The sequence below is a fragment of the Notothenia rossii genome (genome assembly GCF_949606895.1).
Source record: "Notothenia rossii genome assembly, chromosome: 2".
NCBI classification, from domain to species: domain Eukaryota; kingdom Metazoa; phylum Chordata; class Actinopteri; order Perciformes; family Nototheniidae; genus Notothenia; species Notothenia rossii.
The window spans coordinates 74,576,836-74,595,551 of record NC_136904.1 but is presented as its reverse complement, the minus strand read 5'-3'; the positions used below and the strand labels follow the sequence as shown (position 1 = coordinate 74,595,551).

The following is an 18,716-nucleotide window of genomic DNA, read 5'->3' as shown; positions in this document are numbered from 1 at the left end:
GTACCTTAAAGATAAATGTCATATCATGTTGCACATATATACTTTTGCAAAAATAAGTCAGGACCTCTTCAAGCATTACGAACGATTACTCGCCAAGAAAGAGACAAACTACACGATGAAGTCAAAGACTCGCTTGACTGATAAAAATGTTTTTCTCTATAGCGATCACATGGATTTTCCTAAATTCTTAGGGCCACAATAATAGTTTAGGGAAAATATGATATTGCCCTTATAGGAAAAATGCTAATGATTTGAAGGTACTTTTAACGTTGAATATTTACATTTGAATGATACATATTGTAGTGATGGAAGAAGTACTCAGATTTCACCTAATTCTAAAAATTAAGTAGAAGTCCTGCATTCAAAATCTTACTTCTGTTGCAGACAGATTTGATACACACACGTTATTGATGTTAACAACTTTTTGTTAGAAGTAGAATTATACCTAGATAAAGGTAAACTTAGGTTTACTTTGTACCTTAAACTGTTTTTCAAATCTGAAAAGGGATTAAAGCGTAAGTATCACATTAATGTAGTAGAGTAAAATGTAATGATTTCCCATTATAAATGTGGTATAGCAATAGCGTTAAAAGTACTTAAAATGGTACTAAAGTACAGTACTTTCCACCTATGGTCTGCAAATTATGTTACATTGTTACAGATTCAGGTTTACTGTAGTACTTAAAGTATATAATAATAGCTCCACCTTTACTGGCTATATAGTTAAGAGTGCTGTTCACATGTTATTGCATCAGTAAATATAGAAATTAATAATTTGAGTCTTGGTACTTAGTATTTTCTGATGCTCATACATGCATGTACTGGACGTGACTTAATGAGATTCACCTTCTTTTATAATACATGGTGGTTTCACTGCAACTCTGCCTGAACCCCCCCCCCCCCCCCCACTTCAGTCTCTGACTTCAATCCGCTTTCATTTCTGAAGGGACAGCACCATGTAAAGTTCACCCTGAGCAGGCGCAGTGTGTGAGAGCAGCCACTGGGTGTCTCTGTTGAGCTGACCAGGAAGTGCCCACTGCACCTGATTTTCACCAGTGTTTCAAGACTTTTCATAATGGGCATTTTGGTTACTTTAGTTCAGTTAATTTGAGTGTTAGCCAAGTCCTTTAGGAGAGAAACGATGGTTTGGAGTGTATTGCTGTGTTTGACTCCTACTCAGCCGGTGGTTATGCAATCAGATGCAATCAGAGGGAGAGGAGGGCCTGGAGGTCTCATCAGCACCTACACAGCGCTGTTCTGCTGGAGCGCATCCACGGCGCTGTATCGATTCATCCCGCGTGCGCGCGCCCATGATAGCCCATATCTCAGCCACAAAAGAGTGTGAACAGGCATGAACGCTTTGTCGTGGGCGATTTGTTCAAATGTAACAAAGCAAGGTGGATAGTGGGCAGGTGTAGTCTGTGTGTGTTTGTGCTGCTCACCACAGGTTGTTTGGTGATGTCCACCAAGTCCTTGATGTTGTAGTACTGGTGCTTCTCAAAGGCAGAGAAGCACATGTCCAATACCACCTGTCGCTCGGCCCTCACCATCTTCCCCTCGGACTTCTTCTTCTTATCGTGCTCCAACTAAGAACCAAAAGGAGTGTTACTACTACTGATACTAAAACCTATAAAAATGACAATTGTATTTCTAACGTTAATGAGATCATTTTGGTTTGATACACAATTTGATCATAACCCAGTTCTGTTAAACTCAGGATTAAGGTTGAAGGATATGTTCCATATTTCTACTGTGTGGTACCACTGAATCAGTGTTTACAATTCAAACTGTTCTTGGCGGATTTACAAAAAATTGATTAAAGAAAATAGCAAAAACCGATGGGGCCGGTTTCTCCTGTTGGTTGGGGATTATCATCCCTGGGGGCCAGGCTCCGACTGCAGCCTGGTGAGTGAACTGAACGCCTGCGCTGCTTGTACAGAAAGCTTTCTGCTTAAAATGATTGGTATCCAATCACAGATTAACCACAAGAGAACTTCTTAAGGTGGCAACGACTACAAGGATTATTTTCATCATAAATTAATCTGTTGATCTTTTTCTAGTTTAATAATCTGAAAAAGTCAGAACAAATTGAAAAAAAGTCAGTTTACCACAAAAGGAAACCAAAAGATTAATCGTATCTGAAAGGCTTGAATCAAGGAATTTTGGGTATTTTTTCTCAAGATATTCTACAGATGCCATTTAAACTGTCACATAACAGAGACAGTATGTTTTACAGGTTTTGGATAATTTAACTTCCATCGTTAAAAGACAATAAAAAGCTGTTGATTGGAAAACATTTTTTTTGCATTCGGTGAATGAGGCTTTTGAATGACAGTTTATATATTCATTTTTATTGCAAGTGCAGCTCAGCCTTGCAACAAGCTCCATTAATGCATTTCACTTGACAATATAAATAAATTCAGCTTCCTGTTATTAGTTCTCACGTTGAAATCATGGTTGGCCACGGGCTTGAAGATGGTGGTGACGGCTTTCTCCAGCTGCTGAGACAAACGCTGAGGCTTGGTGGACTCTTGAAGCTGCAGCCTACACACACACACACACACACACACACACACACACACACACACACACACACACACACACACACACACACACACACACACACACACACACACACACACACACACACACACACACACACACACACACACACACACACACACACACACACACACACACACACACACACACACACACACACACACACACACACACACACACACACACACACACACACACTCCTGTGATCTAACTTGATTTCTGTTGACAGATGTGGCTGTTGGCACGGAGACAACTGTCAGCACCTTGCGGGTAAACTAAACAAACCAGTTATGGCAGCTGCTCTGCTTTCTATTTACCCATTGTTCCTCAGCTGGTCATTACACATATTGTATTTAAATTGACGGCCATTGAAACAGCGAAGGTTATGAGCCTAGACGATCTGTTACTAAGTTTTAGTTCCGAGTCCTACTTCATTCTCCATTTGTTGGTCCAATCCAAACTGACCACATAAAAAAATTAACAAAGTACAATATATCAGTACAGATGTCACTCAGTGAAGAAAAACAACTCTCTGAATAAGGGATATTATTTAAATCGTCTTAAAGCACAACAATGTTATTCCGATGTGCAAATGCATGTGTTGAGTGCTCCATATTACCACTTTATCTACAGTCAGGAACATGTGGGGAAGTTGTCCTAAAACTGTCCTAGAAGGTTTTTTTCTGCACTGTGTCGGACTGATTTGATGGCTGACAGAAACGGTCTCCCACAATAAAGCCAACTGTGTTGTGTGTTTTGCCTTGGGTTGTATTGTAGCAGTGTATCTGCCACTGTGATGCGGTTGCTATAGCAACTCGCTGTGATAATGGATTTCGATGAAGAGGAGACAGAAAGCATTTAAAAAGGCAAAGTGGACTCAAGCATTTGGTCCACACAAAGATTAATTTAAAACACTCAAACATCTTTTGTGTTGTCCAGTGGAGGGGGGGGCGACCATTTAAAAATCAACAAGTGCAGCCCTGACATTTGTTTATTCATAATCTTCACTGATTATAAAAACAATCCATCAATAGTTATTCTGATCTTTTACTGTAACAGAAATGCTGCAACAAAGAGGGGAGATGGGGTTTTCATTAAATACCAGGAGCTTACTAATAAAGACATGTTTGACATATTCTGCATCATCTGGTGCCAGTCACATCTGCTGTGCATTCATTGTAACAATAAAGAAAGTGGACATTTCAAGTGATTGGAATAATAGTGTTGGTATTTTTGTTTGAAACCGTCTAACATCCATTTGCTGAATTTGAGCAGGAAATATTTCCCGTTCTTTGCAGCATGGCAGTATTGTAACTCATGAGCTGAACAATTTTAAAGTGAACTCACTTCTTCAGCTTCATGTAGTTGTCATTGACGACCGGTCTGCATTCCGCTCTGTGCACCACCATCCCCTCCAGACTGATGCCATCTAGAACAAAGACAGTGAGTCAACGGCTGCCTCATGATCCAGACACACTCCGTTTATAGGGAGGGGGGGGTGAAAAGAGTGATATATATACTTAAGACTGGCCCATTTTCATAACCACACAAAGTAATCAATAATATGTAAACACGTATTGTTCACAAATGTGTCTTAATCTGTTTTAGTGAGCACTATCGAGATAATCCATCCACCTCACAGGTGTAGCATATCAAGATGCTGAGTAGACAGCATGATTATTGCACAGGTGTGCCTCACAATAAAAAGGCCCTTTTATCTCCTTCCCATAGAGTAGATCAGGTTGTTGATTGTGGATTGTTGATCCAAACCTCTTCAATCGCTGTGCGAAGTTGCTGGATGTTGGAAGGAACTGGAACACACTGTCTTATACGCCGACCCAGAGCATCCCAAACATGCTCAGTGGCTGACATGTACTGTGACGTATGCAAGCCATGTAGAACTAGGATGTTTTCCCTGTTCAGTGCAAACTGGGATCATCCTTAAAGAGCCTCTCCAAAGTACCAGATGCTATCGAAGGTGAGCATTGGCCCACTCAAGTTGGTTACGAACTGCGGTGTTGAAGACAACGAGCATGCAGTTGGGCTTCCCTGAGAAGGTTTCTGACAGTTTGTACAGAAGTTCTTTGGTTATGCAAACCCATTGTTGCATCAGCTTTCTGGGTGGCAGCTCTCAGTTGATCTTGCAGGTGAAGATGCCGGATGTGGTTACACGTGGTCTGCTGTTGTGAGGCCGGTTGGATGTACTGCCAAATTCTCAGAAACGGCTAATGGTAGAGAAATGAACATTCAATTCACGGGCAACAGTTTGTTGGACATTCCTGCAGTCACCATGCCAATTCCACGCTCCCTAAAACTTGCGACATCTGTGGCATTGTGCTCTGTGATAAAGTTGCACCTTTTAGAGTGGCCTCTTATTGTGACTAGCCTAAGGCACAGCTGTGCAATAATCATGGTGTCTAATCAGCATCTTGATATGCCACCCATGTGAGGTGGATGGATTATCTCGGCTCACTAACACAGATGTATAATATATACAATATTTGATAGAAATAGGCCTTTTGTTTACATAGAAAGATTTGAACTTTGGTCTCAGCTCATGAAAAATGGGAGCAAAAATAAAAAGTGTTGCGTTTATATTTTTAGTGTCTGGTTCCATCCTAGTTTAATTACATTTCCATGATGGACACATCAGCATTTCTCTAGGTGTTTTTTTAAACAATTTAATCCATTCCTTAGAGACCTTCTTTGGAATCGCAAAAAAAGACAAAAGTGTTGCGTTTATATTATTGTTCACTCCATTATCTTTCCTCAAGAACAGGGTTTCAACCATCATATGTTTTAATATTTTGAAGTAGTGGAGCCATGGCTTGTAATGAACTGGTAAGATCATATTCTTGTGCCATTCCTGTATAATACAACCCGATGTGGATGTATTATTTCCAAAATCTGAAAAAGGAAGAATTACCCATTTTTAATGTTTCCAGAAAAAGGACATTTTTTAAAAGACATTTTACACACCTCATTGATTGAATTGTAATCCACAGATGATTCACTATTGAAAAACAATCATAAGTCACAGCCCTTAAACTACACATAGTTCTTGTAAGCCTCTCGTTGAGAATAGATTGATATTCAAAATAAATCACTATATAATGTATACTGTATGTTGCATTGCAACTCAACTGCATCTCAACCCACAGCTCTCACAGTGCCGGCAGCCGGGCTGAGGTTCAGGCTTTTGTTGAAAGTCTGTGTTTAGACATGCAGTCTGCAATTAACCAACGATTCGCCGTCTAATCGGGCGCCGCAGGAGAGGATCGTCGAGAAGTTAATTACCTACATCCAGGTGTGCATGGCTGGCCTCAAAATACTTATAGCTGTAAATGCAGTCGTGCTTCTACAAAGAGCTGAATAAAGTGGATGAACATGTACCACGTCGCACTGAGGTACTGCATTATTTCCATTTCATGCTACTATCCACTATATATATGCGATAGATTTGAGGTATAATATAAATGGTAGTGTTTCTTTTCAGAATAAAATGTCACATCAAAAAAATAAGAAGCTTATTCAATTAAACATGTTTTAGATAAAACCAGACCCTAAAAGTCTGGTTTAGCACTTTGAGTTATCAGTTCTAAAATAATTTCCTCATGTGGTTTTATTATGAATACTAGCCTGAAAGAGCTCAAACTATCCAGTTATAGTAAAAAGAAAAAGATTCTACATCATTCATCATTTCAGGATCACTAAAATGTATTTTGTGACAATTGGAGTGACCCCTAAGATGATACCACTGCACTAACCTCCCATGCTGGACAGTATGTCTGTTGAACCAAGCAGATTTTCAAATGCATGGCTTTCATTTCTAATAGTATTTTTATACTGTGGTATTTTACTTTGATGAAAGTAAAGTAAGTTTATAGTAAACCTTAATAAAATCAATCAAAATACTTTGTGACAGGTTCACCATAGAATACAAATAAATACACATTTTATTATAGTTTACATAACCAATGTAACACACACTCATTTTCAGCTATTTCTGATTTACCTTGAACATGGTTTTTTGTATTTGTTGCAATTACTTTTCAAGCTGTTCTTTCATAATGTGCTTTATCAAATTATTCATCTGTCCAACCCCCAACCATTTGATGCCTCTTCTGCTCCTCTCCAATCAGAGCGATGAGTCCAGTTGGCGAGCGTTGGCGTTATATTGGCACCGGCTCAGCCTATTGTGCATTGTTTCACAGTAAGTATGATTTGGCATCCGGACAAATAATAGTTCTGAGAAGCCGCAACACTTCACACCCTCCAGTTAGCAATCCCAGAAAGAGAGATAGACACAAAAAGAGCAGAGAGGGAAAGTCTACAGTGAGCGGTAGAGGTCAACGAGCAGGCGGCGAGGCATTGATAATGAACAGATTGACATGTCCAGACCTGTGTAGGAGGAGAGAGGCTGTCAAACTTATTTTAACATTTTCCACAAACACTAGAGTATCCTTGGTGTGAAATCCTGTGAGGTGAATCCTCTGGGAATACATGGTAATTCCCTCCCTTGTCTTCACACTTCCCTCACTAGCGTCTTTTCCTTTTGTGTCAATCCCTCCCACTGAAAACGAGTGGGCGAAATGCAAAGAAAAGACACGCGATAAAGACGTCTTTACCTCTGAAGCGTCATCATCTGAAAAGACGTCAGTTTGGTATGACGCCGGCACAGCAGGATCACCTGTCAGTCAGCGCCAACTGTAGATAATGTGATGACGACACGGTGCACATTACCATTGCTTGTGCTGTTCTTGTGTGATTGATGTTCTCCTATATGGCAAACCACAGTTACATGTAAGGGTTCCTCAGAAACTGAGTGTGGATAAGATCCTCATTCAATTATCATTTAAATGTCTACACTAATTTAAGTTGTGCTTTTAGAGAAACGATATTTAATGATTTAGGATTGGAATGCCAACACTTTTGGTATGTTGGTAAAAAAAAAAGAAGCAATTATGAATTTATTTCATATAAAGATGTATTTATATGGAGTGTAAATATACACCACATGTATTTGTGTAGTTTTAAGGTTCCGTCGGTAATCAGCTCCACATAAATCAACTCATTCTAAAACAGCAATGATTAATACAAATAAATCTAAAAGTTCAGAACACTGAAACACCTGAGTGGGTTGTGTTCTCTCTGTTCATTTTGGGGATGTGATTTCACAGCAGCACAATCAACAGTGGTATACAATCACACACAGATTACGAGTGATGCTTGTTGACCTCTTTTCTTGATGCCGCTTTATTTACTCGCTCAAGCCTCTTCTGGGAAGCCTTCCTCTTTCTTTTTCAACAAATACCAAATCCTATGAAAAGACCGAAACCTACAATGTGTTGGTCCATCTCTCAAAGAGTTAGTCTACTGGTAGTTATTTTTTAAGAGGTAATGTTACTCAAAAATAAGTATATTGTGAAATTGTAGGGAACTATTTTAACTACAGGTTAATACACACTGGCGCCCATTATTTACAGCAGCACAGTGTTTGTTATATATTCACACACAAAAAGGAGACAACAGCGAAGCTCTATGGCACAGAAACATTTATTATACAATATCAGGCTTGGGCTACAGAAGCACTACTTGTGAGTTGGACAGATTCATTGTTCTTTTTTCCCCTCAATTCTGTTGGCAAGAAAACCAATGTCAATCGCCCACCTTGTTTTTTTATGAAAATAATGTTGATGTATTTAGTATAAACCACAGCTTAACACATGCAGGGGCCAAGATCACTATGGCAACCAACAAATGCCACCTGACATCACGTGCCTTAAGAGCCTGTCTTTAGTCTTGAGGTGACGAACGCTTTGAGTACGTGTCACAGAACTCACTAATGTTCATCTTTGCCTTTTCCACAAATGGATGCAATTATGCGCAATTATTGGCTGGCAAGTACCAGAGCACTTGCCAGCAACATGTCTAAAAACACACCCACACACACGTGTTCAACATCCAACGTTCCTGCTGTTGCAGAAGCAATGGTCAAACACCCCGTTTAATTTCATCAAGGCCATAACAATATGAGGACTGTTTCCCCCCTGGAACTTAATGCTTCCCGTTTCCTCTCTCCAGGGTCTAGAGGGACACAGTAAGAAGGAGAGAAATGTATTTTGAAATCATGGAAGGACACTCATACTGAGGGAGAAACTGGACTGACCACAACATGTGTAGCTCAAGGCTTCTGAGTGGGTGGAACACTTGAGATAAATAGTAGATTCCTGCACGATGGCTTCACTACAAAACTCCTAAGTGCTAGATCTTTGCTTTGGTGCACACCTTCGGGAGACATTCAGTATCCTGTTTCTCCTACGCACCCATCATTCAGAGCTGCAGAATTCCTACTCTCAAAGAAAAGCTAAAGGCGAGATGAACTTCACATCAAAATCACAACTGTTTTGAAGCAGCCACAGCTACTGCTTTTATTTATAAACACCACAGACACACTAGGGCAAAACTCGTACGACACATTTATTCTCGGGTAGCACCTTCGAGTGGTTTAAGATACATTGTCACATTCACAAATGCTCTCTCATCTCACTTTTTTTCTGAGTTGCATACACAAATTGTGATCAAGACACGTCGTAGAACTCATGTGGAGAAACTCACCGTACTTGATCGATTTTTTCAATACTTTCTTGTAGAGAGTGGAAAAGATTGATACTACTATCATGTCTTTCCTTTCAAAGTGTGTTCACTTGATAGGAAATGTTCTCTTCCCTCGCCGCGATGAAGGGCACAGACCCGTGTAGAGGTGAAAGCAGCCAGGCGGTTTTGTTTCTATGGTAACCTCACCTCGTTGCCTTTGTTGCTTCTGGCTACGTTGCATACAGCTGGTTCCTCATTGGTTGCGCTTTGAAAGCCATTGGAAACCAAGGTCAAAGTTGAAATAATTTGAACTTTTATCACAGCACTCAATGGCAAAGAGAGAAACATACACTATACAGTATGTTACTATGTGATAGCTAATGTGTATTCACCTCCTAAGAGCTGCCTCGGGGTCTAAATGCAGGTCCCTGTCCAGAATGATATTCTCTGTGAGCAACAGACAATGTAACATCCAAACGTTGTAGTTATTCCCATTTAAATAAAATGATTACATCTGGAAGAGGAGAGAAATTGATTACAGAGTCCATTTCCGTGGCTTTGTTTGGGTCATGGTACAGCTCTGTGATGACGCAGTCTTGACAGCGGTAATGTTCTCTGATTCAGGTCCAAGTTGAGCTTTGTATGCAAATAAAAAAAAAGAAAACTACTTATTCTCCTATGTGAATGTAATCCTTTATATGACACATTTCAAATGAGCTTCTACTGTGCATCACAAGGTTCATTAGCCGTTATTAGGGTCCAAACACATAAGGATTCATCCAATGAGCACAGCATCTCTGAAGTGAGAGATATTATGGTGGACTTATCTAGTATCCACTAATGGCAAAGCTTAATATACTGTACATTTACAATCAATATATCTATCAACTAATCTAAGCTAAACAGGTCAACTGTATACAGAGGGTTTTTATTTGAACTTGTCTACAATTCACTATAAGCCAAACTTGCTTGAGTAAAACACTGCGGCAGTGGATGAAAGACTGGACAGAGCAGATTATTGCTTTTTGATTAAATATTGGCGTTTGACTCAAAGGATTTCATTGCACTAATAATACAAAGTGTGTTCTGTGTTATTTATCATGATCCAATTTGTGTTTGGATGCGTTTAAAGCACATGTGCATATTGCGCTGACAAATCAAATGTGATTTATTGGTCAGATGTAAGAATTTCAGAAGAGGAGCTTCTTCATGCTGTCTGATTTCCAGCAGCCACTACCTGCGTCCATAGGCAGTTTTATACGAGTGAGATCAGGACATATTTAATAAGCAGGTAATAGAAAAGGTTAGACCTGCATTTCCTTCATTTAAGCCGTGCAAATACATTTAGAGGCATTGCATTTGGCTAATTTTTGCAAAGTAAAAGAAAAATAGTCGCGGGAAGACAGTAGGTGGAGAGACAGATGCGAGGGTGAGGAGGTCACTCGCCCACCCCCTCACGCTCATCTCTTCCCTCCATCTGCTCCTAGGCCCCTTCCTCAAAGCTCTGACCTTCCTAATGTTAAACACAACAAACAGCTTGCCGCCCACCAGGCCTCCATCCATCATCACCCTCTCTGGATCAACTATCCCTCTCCATCACCCACAAACACACCATGCCTATATATAATACTCAAGCAATAAATACAAATAAGTCGGTCAGAGACCTTCGCCAGCACCCCACATCCACGCTGTTCTTCAATATTGTAAAACCGTTGCAGGCTAACACATCTTCCTTTTTTTCTTTGCCAGGTTAACTAACCTTAAGCGCCATTCAGTGCTTTACAAAAGAATGTCTCTCTCTCTCACAAACAACATCTATTGTATAGGCGGCTCCCGTAACTGTGCCTCGGGTTATTCATATGACCCCAGCTCTCTTAGCTCTGAGATCACTCTCCAATACCACTTTTGCTTCGCAAGAACAACACTCGACTATACAACCAGCACAGCACAGCCCCTAGTAGCTTTCAGGAATATTGTGAAAATACTTTAGAAAGAGCAGAGTTTGCAGATAGTAAGGAGGCAGGAAAACTTATTCTCTTTCGAAACTAGGCTAATAACAAGTTAGCTATGTTTTGTTACATTATAATAGGGCAAAATTCCTAACGAACGGATAGGACATTACCATAAAATAATTTGTTAAAATGTGCAGGCAAAGCCTCTCAAAGCAATAAACTAAATACAAAAATATATCTTACATATTGTAAGACCATAGTCCATATTATATAAATAAGATAAATATAAATAAAATATCTCATAAAAAGACCCTGTCCTTAGAAAATAGTAACTTTTAAAACATCCACAGAAATATAGTTGTAATCATACATTTACAACCTCATGGTTTTGTTTAACAGTTGTATTACTTATTGTTTACACTGGAGATATTTATTTACTTTCCTGTGTTTATGATCTTGAAGAATTTTCAGTTCTAGCAATGCCCTTCCAGTCTTTTTCAATATAAACAATTACAATTGTAAATTACATCATTATCTTTTTGATATCACTGCTAATGATGGTTTATCAGTTTATGTGATGTGTTAATGATATAGCTGCTATAAAAAGCATAAGGGTCTGGCATAATGACAGCTGCTCTGGCTTTGTTGGAGAACGTTACCAATCCAAAACAACTGATGAATCTCTGCTAGTTCTCTGCCGTTTGGTTAATGGACAGTCCTGAAGACCAGGGGTGGACTGGCCATCTGGCATACCGGGCATTGTCCCGGTGGGCCGTTGACCCAATGTGGGCCGGTCCGCTATGGTTTTTTCTTTTTTTTCTCTAAATTCCCTCCAATTGGGCCGGCCAATTGGCTACAGAGGGCTAGCAGTGTGTTGCCAGCATCGACACATATTATTGGTCTATTGTTTGTCATTGTCAATCAATCATGGGCTGACAGGCTCAGAGAGGCCTGACAGTGCTGTCAATCACAACACAAACCAAGGTGGGGCGGGACCTCATGGCATGGGCGGGAGTCGCGGGACGGGCTGCTGCTGAGCTGAAAATGGATAAGCAGAAGAAACGCCCGGGTGGCGCTGAAAAACTGTGACTTAAAAAGCTGAACTCTCTGGAGGTGGAGGCTGCTAAATATTCTAAATTGACGGACCTATTTGGTGCCGGGGTCACCGCCCCAGCAGGTGCTGCTGCGCCGGGAGACGAGCGAGTGGAGGCATAAATGGTAAGTAACGTTAGCCTGGGGCTGGCTAGGCTACATTTTTGAGACATGTCCAAAAAAAAAGTAGAAAACGTTTTTACATTGAATGTGATGTGACCTAATTAACTGCATAGTCCTACTTGTGACAACATATTAGCCCAGAGTTGAAGGGCTGTGAATGTTGGTAGTTGTGGTTGATTTTGTTTAAATATGCCGAATTGTGATATTATGGGTTATTATTGTTCAGATGATTTAGCTAGGCTAGCTAAGAGCTGCTAACGTCAGCGGTTTCTTGTTGCCATAGCAACAGTAAACATTCACATGGACCAACGAGCTGTAAGTAGAGATGCAGAATCAAGCTGTATTGTAAATACAGATGAGATACTTTGAATTTTAGCACAAAATACAAGTAAACCTATAGGAAATAATTACATTAATTTGCAATATTTGCCATTGAATTTATTGTAATCTTTCAATTCATTTATTGTTTACTGAGGTGATAACTATTTCATAATTTGTGTGTAACTTTAATTTCTGTGTAAATGTGTCAGTTCAGGGAGAGAGCCAGACCAATTCAGGCAGCCCAAAGACTGCACCACCACCACCAGTGGTGCAGAAAGTGTTCTGTAGCAGAGACGGCACCAGTAGAAGGTGGCTGACGTACTGTCCAGAGCGTCACATGCTGTATTGTTTCATCTGCATGGCATTTGGTAAGAGAACTGATAGCAGTCTGTTCATCAGTGGAATGTCAGATTGGAGGCATATACACCATGTATGGTGCTACGCACATGTACTAAATCTGGTGCTTGCAAACACAACCCAGATTTTTATTGAGAGTGGGTCCCTGTTTGCGCTCCTCAATGGCATTGCGGTATTCATCAAAGAGTCATATAAAAGGATGAATGTGTGGGAAGAGTCAGGCCGAAACAAGAGACGTAGACGCCTTGCTCCTATTGGCGAGACACGCTGGTGGGCCAAGCATGAGGCCCTGAAGAAGGTGTTTGGCTCCTTTGGAAAACTGGAAGATGGTCTGTACGTTGATGTGCTGTTGACATTATCAGCTATACAAAAACAGGCAACAGTGAAACCATGTATCCTTGTCATGGCCAGAGGATATGCAGAGTCATTGCTCAAGTATGAAACGATCTTGACTGCTCAAATCTTCCTCCGCATATTTAAACATACCTCTCCATTGTCTAAATACCTTCAGACGGTAGGATTGGACATCCTCTCTGCTCACAGAATGGTGGCATCGACACAGGATACGCTGAAAAGCTTGGGAAGAGATTTTGAATCTGTAAAAAGAGCAGCAGACACATTTGTCAACTGGACAAACACAGAAATCCAAGAGAGAGATGACACAGAAATTGAAGTGGAGGCCACACTGCCACAAAAGAGGAGGAGGTTGAAGAAAGTCTTGCCTGGAGAGATGGCTCAGGATGAGACCCTGGATGATGCAGAAAAATCCTATGAGGTGAATGTGCATAACCCAGTGATGCAAATTATTCGCTTTTCGGCGCCTCCCGCTTTTTTAACGCTGCTTTGGGTGACTTGTGTAATTCGTGGAGAACCGAAGAGTTTTCGTTTTGGGGGGGGTGGGGGTCCGTCAGTTCGTCCGTTAGTCCGTCCGACTGACGGACAACTTCTCACTTCAAAAAAGAAGAAGAAATCTAGATCGCAAAATAATTAAACAAGCGAGTGCCTGTTTTTCCTGGTCAAGGACAGGTTCCTTGAACACAACACGAGCGTAACGTGCCTTCACGTGGTTATGTCTCGTCTGAAAGGAGTGTAGACTAGACTTCAGTGCTTACGGAAGGCACCGGAACGCCGCTCCAGCTCTTCAAATATTGCAGTACCCATAAGGAGCCGTACACATGCCGCAGTGTTTGCGTGGCTGTGTCTTTAGTTGTAAGCACAGTGGCGATCTGTTGTTATTAGCATCTGGTTAGCTAGCTATGCTAACGAATTTAAAGAGCTTTTCTACAACCAGGTGGAAGAGAGCTCTCTCCTGAGAGGCTCAGATAACCTCAGCTCAGTGAGGTTAAGGCACACCTTGATATGATCATTATAATTATTAATGAGACATTAGAGACTAAATGAAAAACAGGTATAAAATACTATATGACAGTAACAAAAAAGTTGTTAAAAGTAACAAGAATAGAGTTTAAAAGGGGAGTGATTTGTAAAATATCCAAAAAGAAAAATCTGCTTACAGTTCTGTTTCAAATGGGTGTTGAAAGATGTACCCATAGATCTCCTCATGTTGTTCTCAAAGTGCACCAGATTGATGCTTTTAACTTCAATATTTAAAAAAAAATCTTCAGTCATGGTAAGATATCTGGATTAAGAGGTTGCGTTTTCTTTGCACAGCATGAAAGAAAGGCCAAATGAATTGTCTGTGATTTTAGTTTTTTTAAGCAGAGGTTGAGTTCAATAATTTGTAGGGACCTCGGAGGATGTTGTAAAAATTGAAAGGAAAAAGGTTCCCCACCCCTGCTGTAAATAATAATAAAAACCCTTGATTTATAACTTAAAATATCTGTCTCCTATTGATCTGAGTATATTATAAATAATAGCCAGTTAATTGAAGCATTATAGCACAGGCCTTTGTCAGATGGTATATTACGCTGTTTCTTTCTGCTTCGGATAGTTCTCTCTTTTTTCACCATACTTGTGTTTGCATCACTGATAACCGGATCATGGACACAGCAATTGAAGCCATTCATAGGCGCTTTTTAACACACGGCAATCTATATGCTGACTTGGCATGTCTGGATCCCAGAAACTTCCCTCAGCTCTGCAGCAGTGCTCTTCCCCAGTCTGCCCTTCAAGACTTAAGCAAGTGCTTGCAAGGATTTGACAGCAAGGCAACCAAGGAAAATATGCAGGCCGAGTTGAAAAGCTTTGCACTCCAGTGGAACAGGCTGAAGGCATCCCCATTGGCAGAGTACAAAGCAAGAACAGTAGAAGATGGATCAGGTGGTGAGGAGGACAACGCAGAAGAGGTTGAGATAACTCCCATAAGCTGTTGCTCCTGCAAAGAATGCCCTCTGTGCTGCTACCAGATACTTCGCCATTTCAACATGCTAACAGATGCATACCCTGCCCTAGGCCTTGCTTATAAATACCTGCTTACATTATCCCTCACACAGGTGGCTTGTGAGTGCACATTTTCAATTTTGAAGTTTATTAAAAACAGACTCAGAAGCACCCTCTCATCTGATAAATTGGAGGCATTTATGTTGATGTCCACAGAGAAAGACATCCTCATGTCCTTGGACTCTGACTCTGTGATAGACAGACTTGCAGAGAAGAGTGAGCTGCTTAAAAAGCTGGTCCACTGATAAGGCGAGAAATATTTAATATTATTGTTATTATCACACATTATGGATGTAGTAATTCATTATTTGTCATTTTAATTATGCTTTTCAGAAGTTGTATTGTGCTTATGTGTTGATCCTTAATGGTGTGATCATGTACACTAAATTAGTGTACATGAGTCGTTCTCCCTCTGTTCTATATGTGGACTTGTTCTCTCATTTGGGACCACTGTTAGAATTTGGTAAGTTTATCATGTATTTTTTAATGTTGTATAAATTCATACTTCATCATTTTAAAAAAGTTTTGAAAGAAACGCACATCCCAAAAGTTTTCAACTTTAGGTGCAGGACAGAGGAAAACATTTTATTTATTTTTCAGACTTAATAATGTATCCAATTCCCTCTCAGGTTGACCACTTGACATGTGAGAGCTTGAGGAGTTGTTCCCCCTCCGTTCATGTTCGAGGACTTGCTCTCTCTCTGCGTCCACTCTCTACCTTCACTGCACCAAAGTTTGGCTGTTGAGTCTCCTCTAGTATGGTGAGTTTATCATTTTTTATGTTTTATGAAATCATACTTAATTTGTGATGATTAGAGACTTAATAATGTATCCAATTCCCTCTCAGGTTGACCACTTGAAATGTGAGAGCTTGAGGAGTTGTTCCCCCTCCGTCCATTTTCAAGGATTTGCTCCCTTACTTCCTCCACTTCACCACTTTTTGGCTACTGAGAAGTCTATGATTTGTTGAGTATGTCATGTGTCTTATAATGTTATATGAATTCATACTTGATTTGTGATGATGAGAGACTTAATAATGTTTCCATGTCTCTTTTAGGTTGACCACCCGAGAGCCTAAGAAGTTGTTTTCCCTCTGTCCCCTTTTGAGGACCTGCTTCGTCTCCTCCATCATTCACTGGGCCACTTTTGGGTTCCTGAGCTTATTTCATGTGGTGAGAGGAATGCAATATGTGTATGTTTAAAGGTTTGTGTGAAGAAACATACTATATGTGTTATAAAATGACAATTGGTAATTCATAAATGTCTCTTTATATTCTCTGCTACCATTATCTCCTGTCAAACAGGTTTTCCTGACCTGCTAGAAGTTCTTCTATGATGCTTGAGTCATCCATCATATCTGAGAGCTTCGTCTTGACTTTGTGAGTTTATTATGCAACTTGTTTTGTCTCAGATTGAAACAAAAGGTTTGATTATGACTATTTCCTGGCTGAAGATTTTCATATTGATGGTTTTAATTTCAAACATCTGCATATCTTTTAAGTTCAATTAACAGTTATGCAGGTAGGCCTTAGGGCTCTTTTGAGACTTAAGTCATCCTTCATGACAGATACATTTGTTCACTAAGTGTCACTACGTCACAATATGGCTACATGGCTACTTATATTTGTCAGTACACAGATACTGAGTACAAGTTATGTTTGCAGTTTCTTGCAGGTCACAAATTTGGTGAGGAGTGGAGCTGGCTGGCTGCGGACGAGGAAGTATAGAGCAATACATACTTGGGCACATACACGTATATCAGAATGCATATCTATTCAGACCTGTAACCCATGTCTTACACTTTTCACACAGCTATATATATATATATATTTTTTTTTTTCAATCCTCTATTTATGGTTTCATAATGAGTGAGTGAATTTCAGCTCTAATGCTGCTACTGTCCGTAATATGTTTCTATTTAGATTATTTGTCAGGATATTTTTTTGTTATTATTGTCCGAGTCTGGTTTTAACCAATACTGGGCTTACACCAAAAGATTTTCACAGTCACAGACTAAAAACTGAAAGGGTAGCATAAGGGTTCTTCCCGTTAGTCTTGTCCCACTCCTAGTCATTACATAACTTCTGTTGTGATTTGACACTATAATGAATAAAGATTGATTGATATAGCTGTCAATTTTAGTCCTTGAGTTCATAGTTAAGTGCTTCATTTGTTAACTGCTATCAAGGAATATGACTCTCCTTTGTAGTATGCATGAGAGAAGATGCCGCAAGATTAGTGGACTTCTATGTAGTGTCCGCTGATAATGTAGTGGGCTGGTCTGGACAGAAAAAGCCAGGGCTGAATTTTTGTCCCAGTCCACCCCTGCTGAAGACCTAGATCTATTTTTTTATTACCTGTAATAGTGGAAATCAGACTAATGAATGTCTACCCATTTTGGTAAATAACAACATTTAAAAAACAGGAATGTACAAACGCTTAGCTTTAGAAACCAGATGAATAGACATGCATTTATGAGTTGAAGCATCTGTTGCATGGAAGTGTGCCCTGTGTACACATTGACACATGACAACAAGGGAGCAATATTGGCGGGGGGGGGTGAAGTCACTGATTGGATCTCCAAAAATAATTTTCCATTAGATCTCCTCTCTACTAAGCCCAGAGGCTTCCTCATTAAGGACCTTTAATGATTCCATTAATTAACTTTGAAGTCATTTTCCGATGTCTGTAACTGTAGTCAGCTTACCCCTTTTGATTTAACAACAAGCAGCATCCATATGCAACAGTAAACTTCAAAGTGCCACTAACACAGAAAGAACTGGTGGAAAAGGTAATCAAAAAAAGACTGGACTATTTCTCAACATTATAAACACATTGCTGCATCAAGGTAAATATTTCAGGATTACAGAGAAACCTTAACAAAAAGGTGTTCTGATCGATGTGGCTGGACTACAAATCAGGGTTTTACAAAATATGTATGAGCCCCTGTGTATCTTAAAACTTTCAAAATGTAATATATGTCCTCACTAAAAACATACTTTGTGAAACTATATCATTATATATGTTGTGTTAACTAAACCAAAACCAACATTTTGGTCTACAGATAAAGGAGCAGCTTTGTAAACATGTCAACTAAAGATAATAGGAATATCATTTGTATTTTCAGGTATTTTTTAATATATAATTATTCAATAAGTACAAATGTTAGATTCATGGGGAACTAGCGGAAAAGCCAGGGGTCACCTTAGTTCAGCGTTTCTCAAAGTGTGTCAAACTGGTGGGGCGCAGATATGTGATAGGTGGGTCGCGATTGGACGCGATGAATTTTTTTTTCAATACATTTTTTGGACC

At 39.9% G+C, this 18,716-nt stretch overlaps 1 protein-coding gene and 1 long non-coding RNA gene across 4 annotated transcripts in view; one reads left to right on the top strand and one right to left on the bottom strand.

Annotated features, from left to right (window-relative positions):
* The window catches only part of LOC307029146 (general transcription factor IIF subunit 2-like), a 54,443-nt gene that overhangs the window by 361 nt on the left and 35,366 nt on the right, over nucleotides 1–18,716 (bottom strand). For both annotated transcript variants that reach the window (XM_079664839.1, XM_079664840.1), the window contains exons 5-7: nucleotides 3,910–3,991; nucleotides 2,445–2,544; nucleotides 1,443–1,586 (exon numbers count right to left, since the gene is read on the bottom strand). In XM_079664839.1, the coding sequence (XP_079520965.1) occupies nucleotides 1,443–1,586; nucleotides 2,445–2,544; nucleotides 3,910–3,991 (326 nt within the window). The remainder of the gene's footprint in view (nucleotides 1–1,442; nucleotides 1,587–2,444; nucleotides 2,545–3,909; nucleotides 3,992–18,716) is intronic.
* On the top strand, nucleotides 16,266–17,819 carry LOC307029148. 2 transcript variants are annotated; one of them, XR_013805239.1, is made up of 4 exons: nucleotides 16,266–16,374; nucleotides 16,462–16,576; nucleotides 16,709–16,783; nucleotides 17,079–17,819. It is a non-coding gene; the product is annotated as an uncharacterized lncRNA (long non-coding RNA). The 2 variants fall into 2 exon arrangements; XR_013805240.1 differs by having other exon boundaries at nucleotides 17,069–17,815.